The sequence below is a fragment of the Hyperolius riggenbachi genome, chromosome 11 (genome assembly GCF_040937935.1).
Source record: "Hyperolius riggenbachi isolate aHypRig1 chromosome 11, aHypRig1.pri, whole genome shotgun sequence".
Lineage (NCBI taxonomy): Eukaryota > Metazoa > Chordata > Amphibia > Anura > Hyperoliidae > Hyperolius > Hyperolius riggenbachi.
The window spans coordinates 202,333,841-202,350,128 of NC_090656.1; the positions used below are offsets into that span (position 1 = coordinate 202,333,841).

Consider the following 16,288-nt stretch of genomic DNA (forward strand, 5'->3'; position numbering starts at 1 on the left):
GGGTTTTTTATTGAAGAAATTATAATAAAAATATGTGTTACAAAAAAAATAAACATGGGGGAGCGATCAGACCCCACCAACAGAGAGCTCTATTGGTGGGGAGAAAAGGGGAGGGGGGAAATCACTCGTGTGCTGAGTTGTGCGGCCCTGCAGCTTGGCCTTAAAGCTGCAGTGGCCCATTTTACATAAAATGGCCTGGTCACTATGGGGGTTTAACACTGCAGTCCTCAAGAGGTTAAGATGTGGAATATCTAGCAAATTCTATGCTTGTATTCAGAAGGGCTTGGAAGCTTTCCTTACATTTAGTGGCACTCACAGCTATGCTAGGTGAGGGAAGATGATAACTTGATCCAGACAGAGAGTATCTTCCCTCTGGCTCTCCGGATTGAAGGGTAGTGAGGCTTAAAATGCTGAATTTGATGAACACGTCTTTTTTCATCCTACATAAAGCTTCTTTCAAGCAAGAGACTGAACTGCGTTCTTGTCTGCAATGGCCACTGATCACCTCCCAGTTGCTGAATGTCAGCATGTGAAACCCTAGGCATGTCAGTGTTTGCTGCAATGTGCAGTAACCCCGCAGCACAGAACGCGCCATGTCGCAGCTGAGTGTGGCTGTGCTCAGATGTATCTCAGTACAATGGATGAGTCTGCATTACCTGTGCTAAGCACCAAGAAACATCTGTCCAGCGCAAGAGAGAAGCTGACAGGTGGTGCCTGATTACGCTGCCTGCTGATTTGCGCTGCCCCGCACGCGCAGTAGGAGACTGTGCGGCCAAATTTCCTATTGAATGATGCTGCTGGTGGTAAAATACTAAATATCTCCGCTCCCACACCTCTTACACTCCCCACATTTTCAGGGTAGGGAGGGAACCCCCAGAACAACCTCTATGCCAAATTGCAGCCCCCGACACACACTGGTTCCCGAGATAGGTTTCTGTAATCTATCTCCTGAACCAGCGGGGCTTGGGGGCTGCAATTTGGTATAGAGGTAGTTTTGAGGGTCCTCTCCCTACCCTGAACATTCGAGGAGTGTAAGAGGTGTGCAAGTGAAGATATTTAGTATTTTACCTCCAGCAGCATCATTAACTTCACACTGAGCATGCCACTCAGTGTGGAAGGGAGCTTCCGGGCAGCGCAATCAGACATTACACCGGTACCACCTACTGCCAAATTAGTGAAAGAGGCCTTACTATGTAACTATGTAAAATGATATATTATGGGCAGCACGGTGATGTAGACACTAGTACACTTGCCTTGCAGTGCTGGGTGTCCGATTTGAATTCCAACTAGGGCACTATCTGCGCAGAATTTGTATGTTCTCCCTGTGTCTGTGTGGGTTTCCACCAGGCACTCCAGTTTCCTCCCACATCCCAAAAACATGCAGACAAGTCAATTGGCTTCCCCCAAACTGGCCCTAGACTACCATACATACACTACACGCTACATACACAGACATATGACTATGGTAGAGATTAGACTCTGAGACCCTCTGAGGGACAGTTAAGTGACAAGACAAAATACTAAGTACAGCGCTGTCGGCACTATATAAATACTAAATAAGAATAAATATATATTTGGAGAAGAAGTAAAGAGAGCTGGCACCATCTGTGGTTTATTGCATCTTCCTTACATCAAAGAGTCATCCATCAGAATCAAACCTTGTAAAATATCCTCATCTGGACCACAAGAGCAGCCGCAAGAGAGGAGGTGGGGTGGCGGGCACTGAGGTGGCACAAGCGACGGCCGTTTCGCGTCCTTCTGGACGCTTGGTCACGCTGCGTTCCACCATTTCTGTAATTTGTATACACACTGATTATGATATAGGGGAGCGCCACACATCTTTCTCTTTTTATCAAAGAAGAATAATAATATACTAAAGCAATCTTGAGGTGTAATAAAATTTAAAAGTTAGATACTTACCTCAATAGTGGCCAGCCTCTGGATAGTCCAGAGGTTTCCCAGATTCTTCTCCAGGCCACCGATCCAGCACTTGGTACTTCTACACCTGTTTCACTCAGGTAACTAGTTAATCTGCTATTGATATTTTTTTTCCCACTATCCTGGGTAACCGCAGGCTTCCAAGCCCGCTAAAGTATCTCCTCCTGGTGGGATCTGGGCAATATCAAGTAAGCGACTGCAAGCTGTCGTGAAGTATAGTGGGGACTTTATGGGTCCTGTGCGGCTACGGTAGCCATGAAGGCCTGGTAAAAACCCCGGACGCAATAGCTGAAGCAAAATGTAGCCTGTGGCATTGCTGGTCTCCTATCAGAAGCCTCCTTGGGTGGCAGAACAGTAGTTCGATATAGCAAGTGCTGAGGTAACCTAGGGTCGACCTAAGCTAGCATCGCTGCCGGTGGAAATTGAATACCAAAGGCTAAGGGAAGGAACCCTGGCAGAAAATCAGCGTGCCTAGGAACTTAAAATAGGATCTCTTCCCAAAAAATTGTCCTTACAGGGTACTCAGGCAGAAATAGCCAAGCCTGATCCAATCCACTCTACTGTGCAGGCGTGTGGGGCACGAGGCTCACACAGGATTGTTATGATCCTGGAGCCCAGCGGATCTTCGGCGGCTGACATCGCTGGAACGGAGGAGGATGGGGGACGCCAGGCTTCCCCCTCCTGAGGTAAGTACCCCATAGGGACACTATTTTTTTCTCAAAGATCCTCTTTAAAGAGACTCCGTAACAAAAATTTCATCCTGTTTTTTATCATCCTACAAGTTCCAAAAGCTATTCTAATGTGTTCTGGCTTACTGCAGCACTTTCCACTATCACAGTCTCTGTAATAAATCAATGTATCTTTCCCCTGTCAGACTTGTCAGCCTGTGTCTGGAAGGCTGCCAAGTTCTTCAGTGTTGTGGTTCTGCTATGAACTCCCCCTTCCAGGCCCCTCTATGCACACTGCCTGTGTGTTATTTAGGATTAGAGCAGCTTCTCTCTTCTCTCTTATCTTTTACAAGCTGGATAAATCGTCCTCTGAGCTGGCTGGGCTTTCACATACTGAGGAAATTCAGACAAGGGCAAAGCTGTTTGCAGGAAGAAAAGAGCAGCCTGAAACTTCAGTGCATGAGAACAGGGGGAAAGAAACACACAAATGATCTCTTGAGATTCAAAAGGAAAGGTGTATACAGCCTGCTTGTGTATGAATGTATTTTCTATGTGTGGACATACAGTACATCAGTTGGCTGATGGTGTAATGGTTAAGGGCTCTGCCTCTGACACAGGAGACCTGGGTTCGAATCTCGGCTCTGCCTGTTCAGTAAGCCAGCACTAATTCAGTAGGAGACCTTTGGCAAGTCTCCCTTACACTGCTACTGCCAATAGAGCGCGCCCTAGTGGCTGCAGCTCTGGCGCTTTGAGTCCGCAAGGAGAAAAGCGCAATATAAATGTTATTTGTCTTGTCTTGTCTTGTCTACATCAACCTACTTCCTGTTTTGGTGGCCATTTTGTTTGTTTATAAACAAACTTTTTAAAACTGTTTTTAACCACTTTTAATGCGGCGAGGAGCGGCAAAATTGTGACAGAGGGTAATAGGAGATGTCCCCTAACGCACTGGTATGTTTACTTTTGTGCAATTTTAACAATACAGATTCTCTTTAAGTGGCAGCCCCACCACCAGATCAGGTGCTGGAGGCTAATAACCTACACACCGTAAAGCAAATTATTACTGAATGAACACGAGTTACCACAACATCTCAACACCATTCCTTTGAGAATTTACCTTGTTGAATTTGCCGTTTAGCTGGGCCTTCGCTGTAAATACTCTAATATTGTAACATTGCCATTTTTGGGGGCAGCAGACTGACTCTCTTCACTTTATGAGTTTCTACTCTACAAATATTCCCCAAAACAGCCATTATACTACTTCCTTCAACAAACACATCAACAAAGACGTTTGTAAATCAATTAAACGATCGCTCAATAATTAATGAATAATATTTCTCCGGCTTCACGTCTCCTACGCAGTCAATCACCGACAGAGAGCACGTTCTATCTGAAAAACCGCCTCCCCATCTGCCGTCACGCTCTCCTCAGGCAATTAAGAAGTGTTTTGTGATGATCTTTAGGAACAATATCTGAAGAGGAGAGAAATGGTGTTGCCAGGGAAAAAGAATTTCCTCCCGACCCCGAGCGAAACGTGGCGGTTTATAATATAATCAGGAACTCTTCAGAAGGGCTTCGTCGGGGATCCTGAGACACGCTAGAATATGATTTATGACGGTGAGTGATAACTTAATGATGCTGACCGGCCCAGCGGGGTTAATGGAGGGTGAATCAAGGTGCGGCTTTATCCGCTAAAGGGCGCGGGGACACCGCTGTGACATTATCAGCGGTAATAGCTTGGCGCAATAATGAGGCCTATAAGACCTCGTTGTTATTATAAAATGGATGTCTTGATTGCATGAGAGAGTAAAAATAAAACGTAAATTACATTCAGCAGAACACTCGGGAACAGAAAGATCAGCGTTGGCTTTGACAAGTCTCAGAGTAAATTAAAGGAAAATTCCACCTTCGTTAAGGAATCGGGGTTTACGCAAATTACTTCTTGCCATTTAACGTTATTAAAAATCATTTGCAGCCATCTAAGAACCTACAAAACTGAAGCTGAAACAGCGCTCATTTAAAAGGCACCACCGGCTGTGGTACTCTACTAAATCTGGCACTTTTTTGACCTGAGGAAGCTGCCCTGAGTCCTCGTTAAGAAGGTAGGCAAACACTAACCTATCATATTTTATTTTTTTTTAAGTTTTTAATCAAATTAATTTATATAGGGCACCTCCAACCATCGTTACCATACAATTATTTAAAACCATGGAAACAACGGATTCTCATCTTCCTGCATAAGTACTTAGCTGCTTAGGAAAGGGTCATGGGTCCTCATTTTCAACTCCTTAGCCAATCCACGCTCTCGCAGCAAAATTTGGCTGGAATGGCTGTGTTTTATGTGCACATTAACCATTTCAGCCCGCGGGCATTGTTCACCTTATGCATCAGAGCAATTTTCACCTCCCATTCATTCGCCAATAACTTTATCACTAATTATCACAATGAATTGATCTATATCTTGTTTTTTCCGCCACCAATTAGGCTTTCTTTGGGTGGTACATTTTGCTAAGAATTATTTTTTTCTAAATGCATTTTCACAGGAATATTAAGAAAAAATGGAAAATAATTCATTATTTCTCAGTTTTTGGCCATTATAGCTTTAAAATAATACATGCTACCATAATTAAAACCTATGTATTTTATTTGCCCATTTGTCCCAGTTATTACACCATTGAAATTTTGTCCCTATCACAATGTATGGCGCCAATATTTTATTTGGAAATAAAGGTGCATTTTTTTCAGTTTTGCGTCCATCACAAGCTTATAATTTAAAAAATTGTAAAAAGTTCAGACCCTTAAATAAATATTTGTTTTTTGTTTTGTTTTTTATTTTAATTTTTTTTTTTCATTATTGGTGTGGGAGGTAAACAGTTCATTTTAAATGTAATTACTATATGGCCACAAGATGGCCACAGTCAAAAACATTTTTAGTCCTGGAAGCGAATGCTCTCGCTTCCAGGAAACATAAGGAGGACGGGAAACTTTTTTTTTTACTAGAAAGATGGCGGTTTCTGATAAGAAGCCATCGGTCTTTCTACAGGGAATTTAGATCAATGAATGGGAAAGGGAGCGCGCAGCAGCAGCTGCCTGGTCGTGACAATCACATCCAGGTGGCTTAAATGGTTAAAGACAGTAAGGAAGCAGAACTAATGTTTTCTGTTAAAGCGGAACCAAACTCTTGCACAGCGCACAATGAAAGGTCTTTATTCCATATGGTTTCTGAAGATTGGTTTCTGGTTTCTAATGTTGTATTCTTTTTTGTTATTTTTTTTTTTTGGGGGGGGGGGGGGGGGGGGATTCCAACATAGGTATAGTGAAAAGAATACAGACTGTCAAATTTATTATGCTTTTACATAGTGCAGAACATAGCAAATTGTAAAAAAAAAAAACACTGAAAAAAGAACATCAATATACTTCCTCCAGCAGAATCACCAATAGTAATTACCATTGATTTGAGCTAACTATTGAACGGACTGTATGGAACATCTCTGTTGATTTGGAAAGAGTGCTGGTAGATTGACGGCCTGTAGTGTTGCACTGCATCGAGTAATGCAGGGCTGTGGTTCGATCACCCATAGTCACTCATATCAGAAAGAATTCAGAAGCAAAAGACAAAGTTTTAAAATTCAGACCACACTGGTCCTCTCCATCATCATTAATTCTACTATCTTTGAACAGTTTAAAATAAGGATTATAACAACGCATGTGCGAGTATAGTGACGCCGAATTGTGCGTCCTGGCGTGGGCTGATGGGATAGATTGTGCGTATATAGAGGCCGTTGTACGTCTGATGTCAGTCCCTGATGAGTCAGAGTTGCTGACGAAACGCATAGGGCGGAGCTACGTCAGATGTCATTTGCATTACCAGGAAGTTCCAGAGACGTGGGGATTCAAGGCGCCTAACGCGAGAGTGTCACCCGGGGACCCAACTGTGATTAATGCGCTTTTTACCCAAGTCTACATCCGTGAGTGCAAAAGATGTTTTTATAATTCTTTTAATGAAACGGTTTTACGCCATGCGCAGTATCTTCAGTTTGTACAGTGGTCAATTGGTCTGGCTGGAATGGTGAAGTGATACCCTCACAGGCTATCAATCTTACCTCCAGAGAGTTGTAGAAGGTTTTCGGGGTGAGTTTGGACATTGAGGGGAGTGCCTGGGTGCTCACCCTGGGTGTAATAATCTCCTTTAGTTCTAATTCCACAGTGTTGGAGCACTATAGAAGGAGGTGGTAGAATTGAATTGCCTTACAGAATTACACTATTGTGTTTCTTTTAACTTTCTGCATGTGGTGTGTTGACCTATGAGGAAGATTAACAGAGTAACCAAGACTACGTGAATATGGTGATGGACATTAGCCCTTGTTGGACATTGTCAGGGTTTTTTTAAATTTTTTGAACTAAGGTCAGGAGTGCGACTCTGTTGTTCTGACTAGAGTTTAAAATAAGGAATATATAAGTTTAAGTTATGGATTTAAGTTAAGTTATATAAATAATGTTTAGAGTCTATTAAACACACTTTTTCAGCGAATGAATCCATATATTAACACAGATCTGTGAATGAGTACTGAAAGAGGGAGAAATGAGGAGGAAAGAGGGACAGAGGGAATTAGTGCCCAAACAGGGACTGTCCCTCCGAAAGAGGGAAAGTTGGGAGCTATGCAGCCGGTCTAGACACAGCACCCCCTAGTGGCCCTTAAACAACTTACCATGATATATCGTGCTGCTGTTACTGCTGTGGTAAGATTCCACCAGAGGCGCCTGCTCCTCTGACTGCTTCATCCTGCGAGTCCGCGTACGACCGTCCACGTTAGATTGCACCATGAGAGGCTCCTGACGCTTCTTCTTCTGCTTCTGCTCTAAGAGTGCACGCTGGAGAAACATACAACGGTGTCCATCATTAGATTGCCAGCCCTTCGTCCTACTGCATACTACATGTTCAAATTCTGTACTTCCAAATTACATTTTATACCATTCTGTGCAGCAATATACAACTGGGGAGGGGATTACAATTCTATGCATTTTCTCTAAGTTTTCCATGAGTTAAAGGAAGCCTGTCACATAGTAAAAGATAACTAGACAAAGATGGCTGAAGAAGTATTTCATAAATTTGTTGGGGCATGATTGGTCCATTTTGAGGCTGAATATATTTGCATACCGAATTTGCATAATCCTCCATGAAGTCAGAATTCTTGTCATCTCGTTGATCATCCCTACAAGTAGCTAGTTTACTTCACAAGTCGGGTTTTTTACCTAATGAGTTGGTCATTTATCTCACAGGTAGGTAATTTACCTTACAGCTTAGCAATTTACTAACAAGTTGGTAATTTACCTCACAAGTTGGTATTCTAAGTTTTTGACCCATTACGAGTGTTTCTAACATAACAAAATGTTAAAAAAAGGTTTGATAATCAGTGATGGGCTTTCGAGTATTCAACTACTCAAATTCAAAATGGAAAAGAAGTTTAATTGCCTTAGGTGTGAGAACAGGAGACGAGGGGTTACTTACCCAGAAGTCCGTCGACTTTTATGTGTCTCATTCCACTCGCACGCAACCTATGGGACGCGTGCCATGACTCACTACCACACTTTCTCCTTCAAGCCGGAAGGAGGAAGTGTGGTAGCGAGTCGTGCAACGTGTCCCATAGGTCGCGTGCGAGTGGAATGAGACGCATAAAAGTCGACGGACTTCTGGGTAAGGAACCCCTCATCTCCTATGGTCACACCTGAGGCAATCAAACCTCATTTTAAACCAGTTCAGGACCATAGTCTTACACCCCCCAGGCTATTTTTTTTTTTACAAATTAAGGCTCTGCAGCTTTAATAGCTTGCTGCAGAGCCATACTACGTAGCACACAAATGAATCCCTGCTCCTTTTCTGCCCACCACCTGAGCTTTCTGTTAGTGGGCTCTGATCGCTTGTGCAAGGTTTGTTTATTTTTTATTTATTTGTATATTTTTTTTAAAATAAATTTGTCTACTTTACTTTTTTTTTTACCACCCTCCCTACCCCCCCCCCCCCCCCCCCCGCCAGCCAATCAGTGATCAGCTCTCATAGGCATCAGCCTATGAGAGCCGATCGCTCTCTGAGCATCTCCATGGGACAGCTGAGTGACACGGCTGTCCCCTGTAGATCGCAGCGTTATACAGTGTAAATAGACGGCTGTTTCGCAGTCTGATTGCCGGGAGACTGATGATGGAGCAGAGCATCGGCGTGCGACCCCGTGCAAAACCACGCCCCAGGACTTGACACCTTTCGGCGTTAGCTGGTCCTGGGGCTGCCACCTTCCCGACGCCTATCGGCGTAATTTCGAATTCGAGTAGTTGAATAATTGAAAACCCATCCCTGTTGATAATATCATTTTTTACTTTAACGCATGCAGTAATGCTTAGTGAATTCAGCTCATAGCATTTGGCCTCTTTCAGACGGGCTGCTGAAAGGCGGGCAGCTGCTCTCCTGCACCAGCCGGGTGCTTGTTGGTGCTCGATAACGGTCCTTAGAGTCACATCTGTGTGCGGACGTAGCAAAGCTGAGATGCAACATGTCGTGGCTCTCTGCCAATGGGTAATGCCCCCGCGTGTGAGCTTGTCATGTGTGATGTTACAACCGCTGCCATTCTGCTGCATTTAAAATGCACCCGAATTGCACTGGTGGCTGGCACACGGGAAGCTGCACTGCTCGGCAAGTGCATACTTTAGCCGTCCGTCTGAAAGAGGCCTTACAGGGGCGCTTGATGTTCTGATGGTTTCTGATGATGTTTCTGGCAGTCTGCACCAATGGGCAGGAATGTTTTCAGAGTTTTGCTAGGATCCACCTCTATGGCAGCTAAATACCACATTCCTTGTACCACAGGAAGGGGCAACACTTTTGTTTTGTATTAATTTCTTTCCTGACAGATAAACTTAAAACATCTCCAGACAGGTTCTGGAATGATCGCACAGCACCTGACAATTTACTCTGCTTCATTTAATGTTCTCACATGACATGCTGCAGCGCAACACAATAGCACAATGGCTTCCTGTGAGTCTGTGACAAACAAACTGCTCACCCTCAGCCACCCTATTCCTCCTCAGTCATGACGGGGGTGCCACCTCCTCCCTTCTGCTGTGCAATTCAACTGAAACACTGCTGCTCTCCTGCCTTCCCCCACCTCCCTCACTGTCAGACTCCTCACACAGCACAACAAGCTGCTTTTCCCCAATGATAACCTTTTCCCCTCGCTCGCCTCTTGCTTCTCCTCCTACTCTGACTGCATGCTGTAAGTGTAAACATAGTACAAACATGCTGCCCTTGTAATCTCTGCACCTGATGCTAATGTTTCTCCTTGCTTCATGAGAGAACCGGCCCTGTCTCCAGGAAGATGAATGAATATAGCTTTTGGTCTCCTATAAATTATTTCAAAAGTGATGAAACTGTCTCTTTCGGTTAAATCAATGTCCCTGCAGTCTGTTCATATAAGGAGCTGACAGACCCCATCTGAAAGCTGAAACCATACTGGAAGTGGGAGTGGCTGATCTGTCAACAGGGGGATGTGAGGAGGAGCTAAGAAGGCCTACAGGAAGGAAAGGTGTGGTGATGGGAGGAGTCTACAGAAAAACTCACCTGCCTGTCAAGCTTCTGCTGGCGGAGGCTGCTGCTCTCATCGTCCAAAACGCTGTCAAAAGAAGAACAAGAATTTCAGACATAGCATGCGCTTTGTATTTTTCAACATGTGACTCTTTGCAATTTTATTCAGGTATAGTGCAAACTATTGTTCAAAGAAAAAATTGCACACTGTGGCACAAGATTTACAATAATCAGGGCTGTGGAGTCGGAATTAAAGAGTCGGAGCAATTTTTGGGTACCTGGATTTGGAGTCAGAGTCGGTGGTTTCATAAACTGAGGATTCGGATTATTTTTGTACCCACTCCATAGCCATAAAAGGGCTGTGGAGTAGGAGTAATTTTGGGTACCTGGAGTCGGTAGTTGGAGTCGGTGGTTTTATAAACTGAGGAGTCAGAGTAGAATGATTTTTGTATCGACTCCACAGCCCTGACAATAACCCCATCCCCGTCTAGTCACAGATCTCTTCTAAACACACACTACCTTGAACATTTTGGTGCAGCCGGTGCCGCCAAAGGCCATAATGTGAATTACCGCTATAGCGGTACTTAATCAGTAATTTGAGCGCCATCAAAAGAAGGAGCCTAAATTACAATAAAAACAGCGTAATTTGACTGTCAGCAATAGCTAGAAGCTGAAGTATGCCTGACCCCGGTGTCAATATCTCCCGGGAGGGGGAATAGTAATTAACACCACCAGGATTTTTGCAGGAGCAAAGTGAGACATTTTTCAGTTTTACCCTACACTCATATTTCCCGGCGCCTTAATTACATGTATGCTATAGCTCTGATATATTCCACAGCGCTGTACAGAGGTCACTGATCCATTCCCATCAGTCTCTGCACCAGAGAAGCTTACACTCTAATGTCCTCACCACAGTCACACACTATTATTATACATTTATATAGCTCTGACATATTCCACAGTGTTGTACAGAAATCATTGATCCATTCCCATCAGCCTCTGCACCAGAGAGCTTACACTAATGTTCTCATCGCAGTCACACACTATTATTATACATTTATATAGTTCTGACATATTCCACAGCACTGTACAGAGGTCACTGATCCATTCCCATCAGTCTCTGCGCCAGAGGAGCTTACACTCTAATATTCTCACCACAGTCACACACTATTATTATTATACATTTATATAGCTCTGACATATTCCACAGCGCTGTACAGAGGTCACTGATCCATTCCCATCAGCCTCTGCACCAGAGAGCTTACACTCTAATGTCCTCATCGCAGTCACACACTATTATTATACATTTATATAGCTCTGACATATTCCACAGCGCTGTACAGAGGTCACTGATCCATTCCCATCAGCCTCTGCACCAGAGGAGCTGACACTCTAATGTCCTCACCACAGGCACACACTATTATTATTATACAATATATATCTCTGACATATTCCGCAGTGCTGTACAGAGATCATTCATCGGTTCCTATTAGGCTCTGCACCAGAGGAGCTTACACTCTAATGTCCTCACCACAGTCACACACTGTACCCTTGCATAGTTCTGACACAGTGCTGTACAGATCGCTATATCAGATTCACCAAGCAGGCGACTTTGGAGGCGGAAAGGATATTTGGAGGTAATTTAATGCACACAGGTTCTGTTTAGGTTTATCATGATTAAATCTGGGTGCATTTAGTTGTCATTAGAGCAGACTGGATGTCTGTGTGTAGACTACAGTGTGGGAGGTGACGGTGACAGGACACAGAACCCCAGCGAATCCAGTAAGGACACAGCACAATTGTGCTATCTGCTGCTATCAGGCAGGGGATGGAGCAGAACTGGGAATATGATAAACTCTTCAGCTCCCAGTGTAAAAAGAAATTCCAATTTCATCAAAATAGGGGCATAGCATCGTAAGCGGCAAAGTGTATTAACATGACAATCCTGAAAAGGTAGTGAAAATAGGACAGATCGGTCAGGTTTTGAACTAGTCCATCTAATCACTGGGGGGATTATCAATTATTTATTTACTAAAGCACTTACAGAACTAAATTTGCTTAGCTTAACTGCCAAATTAGTGTGCAAATAAGTAGGGGGCTGGCTGACATCTCTGTATACATAATTTCCAGGGAATGCTCTTGTAAAGAATAAAGGTAATACTGGGAATTCCCCATGAGGTTATATGTCAACTTTTTAATACCCACTGTAAGTGATAGCAACATAGTACATATATGTATTTTAAACTTAACACATTTTTCACAATAGTGGTCCTTTAAGGTTCCTACTTTCCTGTGCTTACGATTCCTCCTTCCTGCATAAGCCAAACACATCAAAGATTAAAAAAAATTATGTTGTTCAAAATCCCAGTTTCGTGATGCACATCCAAGCTAAAGTGCAACTGGGAGCAACCTGAGATTTTTACAGTTCTCTCCTTCAGTTTGTTGGGGAAAGGGGGGGGGGTCACTTTTGCAGGAGGCACTGAAAGCGTTAGGCCTCTGTGTCAACCATATGGAGAGCTGCCTAAACAGAGCTCTCCTGCAGTCTATTCACAGTTGCTGATAAGAACTAATTAGATAGGTTTATCTGCCTAAACAATCAATTTCTTCAGCAGCTGTATGTGATATAAAGATTTTTCATTGTGTGCTATGCAAAAGCTCGGGTCTGCTTTAAGGTGTACTATAAGAAACAATTATTAAACATTTATATAGGGATGACACATATTCTAGGTTACATTTGCCCCCCCCCCCCCCCCCAGTCTCAGAAAACTCCGCTGCAACGCAGATGGATGTGGCCAGAGCATTGGTGGCAAGCGATCACCTGCCTGGAGGGATGACGCCACAACAGGTAAGTATTTAACCCAAACTCCCCCCCATAGCCGGTTATGAAAGGCTTGTCATTTTTACCTTATGTACTCTTTAAAGTGAATGGGAACCGCATTTTAAAAAAAAATGAAGCAAATACTTATCTAAGGAGAGAGAATGCTCTGGGTCATATAGAGCCTTCCGTCTCCTCTCTTGGTGTCCTCTATCCTGTGCTGGCTCCCTCCCCCCCGTTTCAATCCCCCACCGAAAGGGTATTTGGAAGTCTTCGGGAGCCGTGTCCTCCCAAAGACGTGCGGCTCCATACTGCACAGGCGTGAGTGTGCAAGAGAGCGTGCTTGCACAGGCGCAGTACAGGGCCGCCCTTCTTCAGGAGCACTCGGGCTCCCTGAAGAGTTCTGAAGCCTCCTTCGTCCGGGTAAAGCAGTATTTGACTAAATTAGTCAAAATACTGCTACCAGGCGAGCCAGCACTGGAACGAGGGGACCAGGAGAGGAGCGGGAAGGCTCTATACGACCCAGAGCCTTCCCTCTCCTTGGGTAAGTATCTATCTCATTTTTTTAAATGTGGTTCCCATTCACTTTAACTGATATATCACTGAATTAAGTCTTTTGTAGTGTTTACGGTAGTGTAATATTTTTCTCCTTCATCCAAAATATTTCCCATCAGTAAAAGGACAGCCCATTACAGAATATTATGTGCTAGGATATACAGGAACGCAATGCCCTGCCACTCTAAGGAATGTTTGCTTTGCCTTTTATTCACGTGGCGGTGGGAAAAAGACCCCCTTAGGAGGGAATCACGGCAGACTGGCTTCCGCTCCAACTGTAACTACAGATGTGATTGTGTGCGGAGGCCTTGCTTGGCAGCTATATAATGGTGCGATTCTACAGTGCAGCTGTGCATTCAGCTCTGCCATCTCCACAGCCAGGATGAGCGGCAGACGTACCATCCCCGCGTTCCCCCCTCCACCCCCCTCCCCTGCCTTGGAACAGACCTCCGGGAGGCTTCGCAATGAGCGATAACACCATACAAGCACTTGCCGGAACACAATGTGAATGTGTAATGCTTATGGGCAATCCAGCCTGTGTACAAGATCTGCTACCAAGCGAGGAACAAGGACTACCTTCCCCTATAGCAGACATATCCAAAGTGCCAAATGCCGCCTGCTGAGCCTTCTCTGGTTGCCCCCAAAGCTCTCTACAGTTGTTAATTCCATAGCTGCGTTGCCACATGTAGGGGCCACCTTGTGTCGCCGCTCTGCCTCCGCCACTGTAGCAGCCACTGATTAGCAGCTGCCACTGTGCCAGCAGCAGTAGCAGCCACTGATTAGCAACTGCCACTATGCCAGCAGCAGTAACAGCCACTGATTAGCAGCAGCCATTATGCCAGCAGCAGTAACAGCCACTGATTAGCAGCTGCCACTGTGCCAGCAGCAGTAACAGCCACTGATTAGCAGCTGCCACTATGCCAGCAGCAGTAACAGCCACTGATTAGCAACTGCCACTATGCCAGCAGCAGTAACAGCCACTGATTAGCAGACGCCACTATGCCAGCAGCAGTAACAGCCACTGATTAGCAACCGCCACTGTGCCAGTAGCAGTAACAGCCACTGATTAGCAGACGCCACTATGCCAGCAGCAGTAACAGCCACTGATTAGCAGCTGCCCCTGTGCCAGCAGCAGTAACAGCCACTGATTAGCAGCCGCTTCTGTGCCAGCGGCAGTAACAGCCACTGATTAGCAACCGCCACTGTGCCAGTAGCAGTAACAGCCACTGATAAGCAGCAGCCACTAAGCGAGCAGCAGTAACAGCCACTGATTAGCAGCTGCCACTATGCCAGCAGCAGTAACAGCCACTGATTAGCAGCTGCCACTATGCCAGCAGCAGTAACAGCCACTGATTAGCAGCAGCCACTGTGCCAGCAGCAGTAACAGTCACTGATTAGAAGCCGCCACTGTGCCAGCAGCAGTAACAGCCACTGATTAGCAGCAGCCACTGTGCAAGCAGCAGTAACAGCCACTGATTAGCAGCTGCTTCTGAGCCAGCAGCAGTAACAGCCACTGAGTAGCAGCCACTTCTGTGCCAGCAGCAGTAACAGCCACTGAGTAGCAGCCGCTTCTGTGCCAGCGGCAGTAACAGCCACTGATTAGCAGCAGCCACTATGCCAGCAGCAGTAACAGCCACTGATTAGCAGCTGCCACTATGCCAGCAGCAGTAACAGCCACTGATTAGCAGCCACTTCTGTGCCAGTGGCAGTAACAGCCACTGATTAGCAGCAGCCAGTGCATCAGCAGTAGCAACAACCAACAATAAGCTGCAGCCACCGTCCCAGCAACAGTAACAGCCACTGATTAACAACAGCCCCCTTGACGTTTTCCACATTTTGTCATATTACTGCCACAAACATGAATCAATTTTATTGGAATTCCACGTGAAAGACCAATACAAAGTGGTGTACACGTGAGAAGTGGAACGAAAATCATACATCATTCCAAACATTTTTTACAATAAATAACTGCAAAGTGGGGTGTGCGTAATTATTCAGCCCCCTTTGGTCTGATTGCAGGCAGTTGCCTATAGACATTGCCTGATGAGTGCTAATGACTAAATAGAGTGCACCTGTGCGTAATCTAATGTCAGTACAAATACAGCTGCTCTGTGACGGCCTCAGAGGTTGTCTAAGAGAATATTGGGAGCAACAACAGCATGAAGTCCAAAGAACACACCAGACAGGTCAGGGATAAAGTTATTGAGAAATTTAAAGCAGGCTTAGGCTACAAAAAGATTTCCAAAGCCTTGAACATCCCACGGAGCACTGTTCAAGCGATCATTCAGAAATGGAAGGAGTATGGCACAACTGTAAACCTACCAAGACAAGGCCATCCACCTAAACTCACAGACTGAACAAGAAGAAAGCTGATCAGAAATGCAGTCAAGAGGCCCATGGTGACTCTGGACGAGCTGCAGAGATCTACAGCTCAGGTGGGAGACTCTGTCCATAGGACAACTATTAGTCATGCACTGTACAAAGTTGGCCTTTATGGAAGAGTGGCAAGAAGAAAGGCATTGTTAACAGAAAGCATAAGAAGTCCCGTTTGCAGTTTGCCACAAGCCATGTGGGGGACACAGCAACCATGTGGAAGAAGGTGCTCTGGTCAGATGAAACCAAAATGGAACTTTTTGGCTAAAATGCAAAACGCTATGTGTGGCGGAAAACTAACACTGCACATCACTCTGAACACAGCATCCCTACTGTTAAATATGGTGGTGGCAGCATCATGCTCGGGGGGTGCAT

The 16,288-nt window shown here is 44.9% G+C and overlaps 1 protein-coding gene across 4 annotated transcripts in view; it reads right to left on the minus strand.

The window, feature by feature from the left end:
• TUB (TUB bipartite transcription factor) overlaps nt 1–16,288 on the minus strand; it is a 305,609-nt gene that overhangs the window by 57,780 nt on the left and 231,541 nt on the right. For all 4 annotated transcript variants that reach the window (XM_068260531.1, XM_068260534.1, XM_068260532.1 and 1 more), the window contains exons 2-3: nt 10,207–10,258; nt 7,313–7,475 (exon numbers count right to left, since the gene is read on the minus strand). In XM_068260531.1, coding sequence (XP_068116632.1) covers nt 7,313–7,475; nt 10,207–10,258 — 215 coding nt within the window. The remainder of the gene's footprint in view (nt 1–7,312; nt 7,476–10,206; nt 10,259–16,288) is intronic.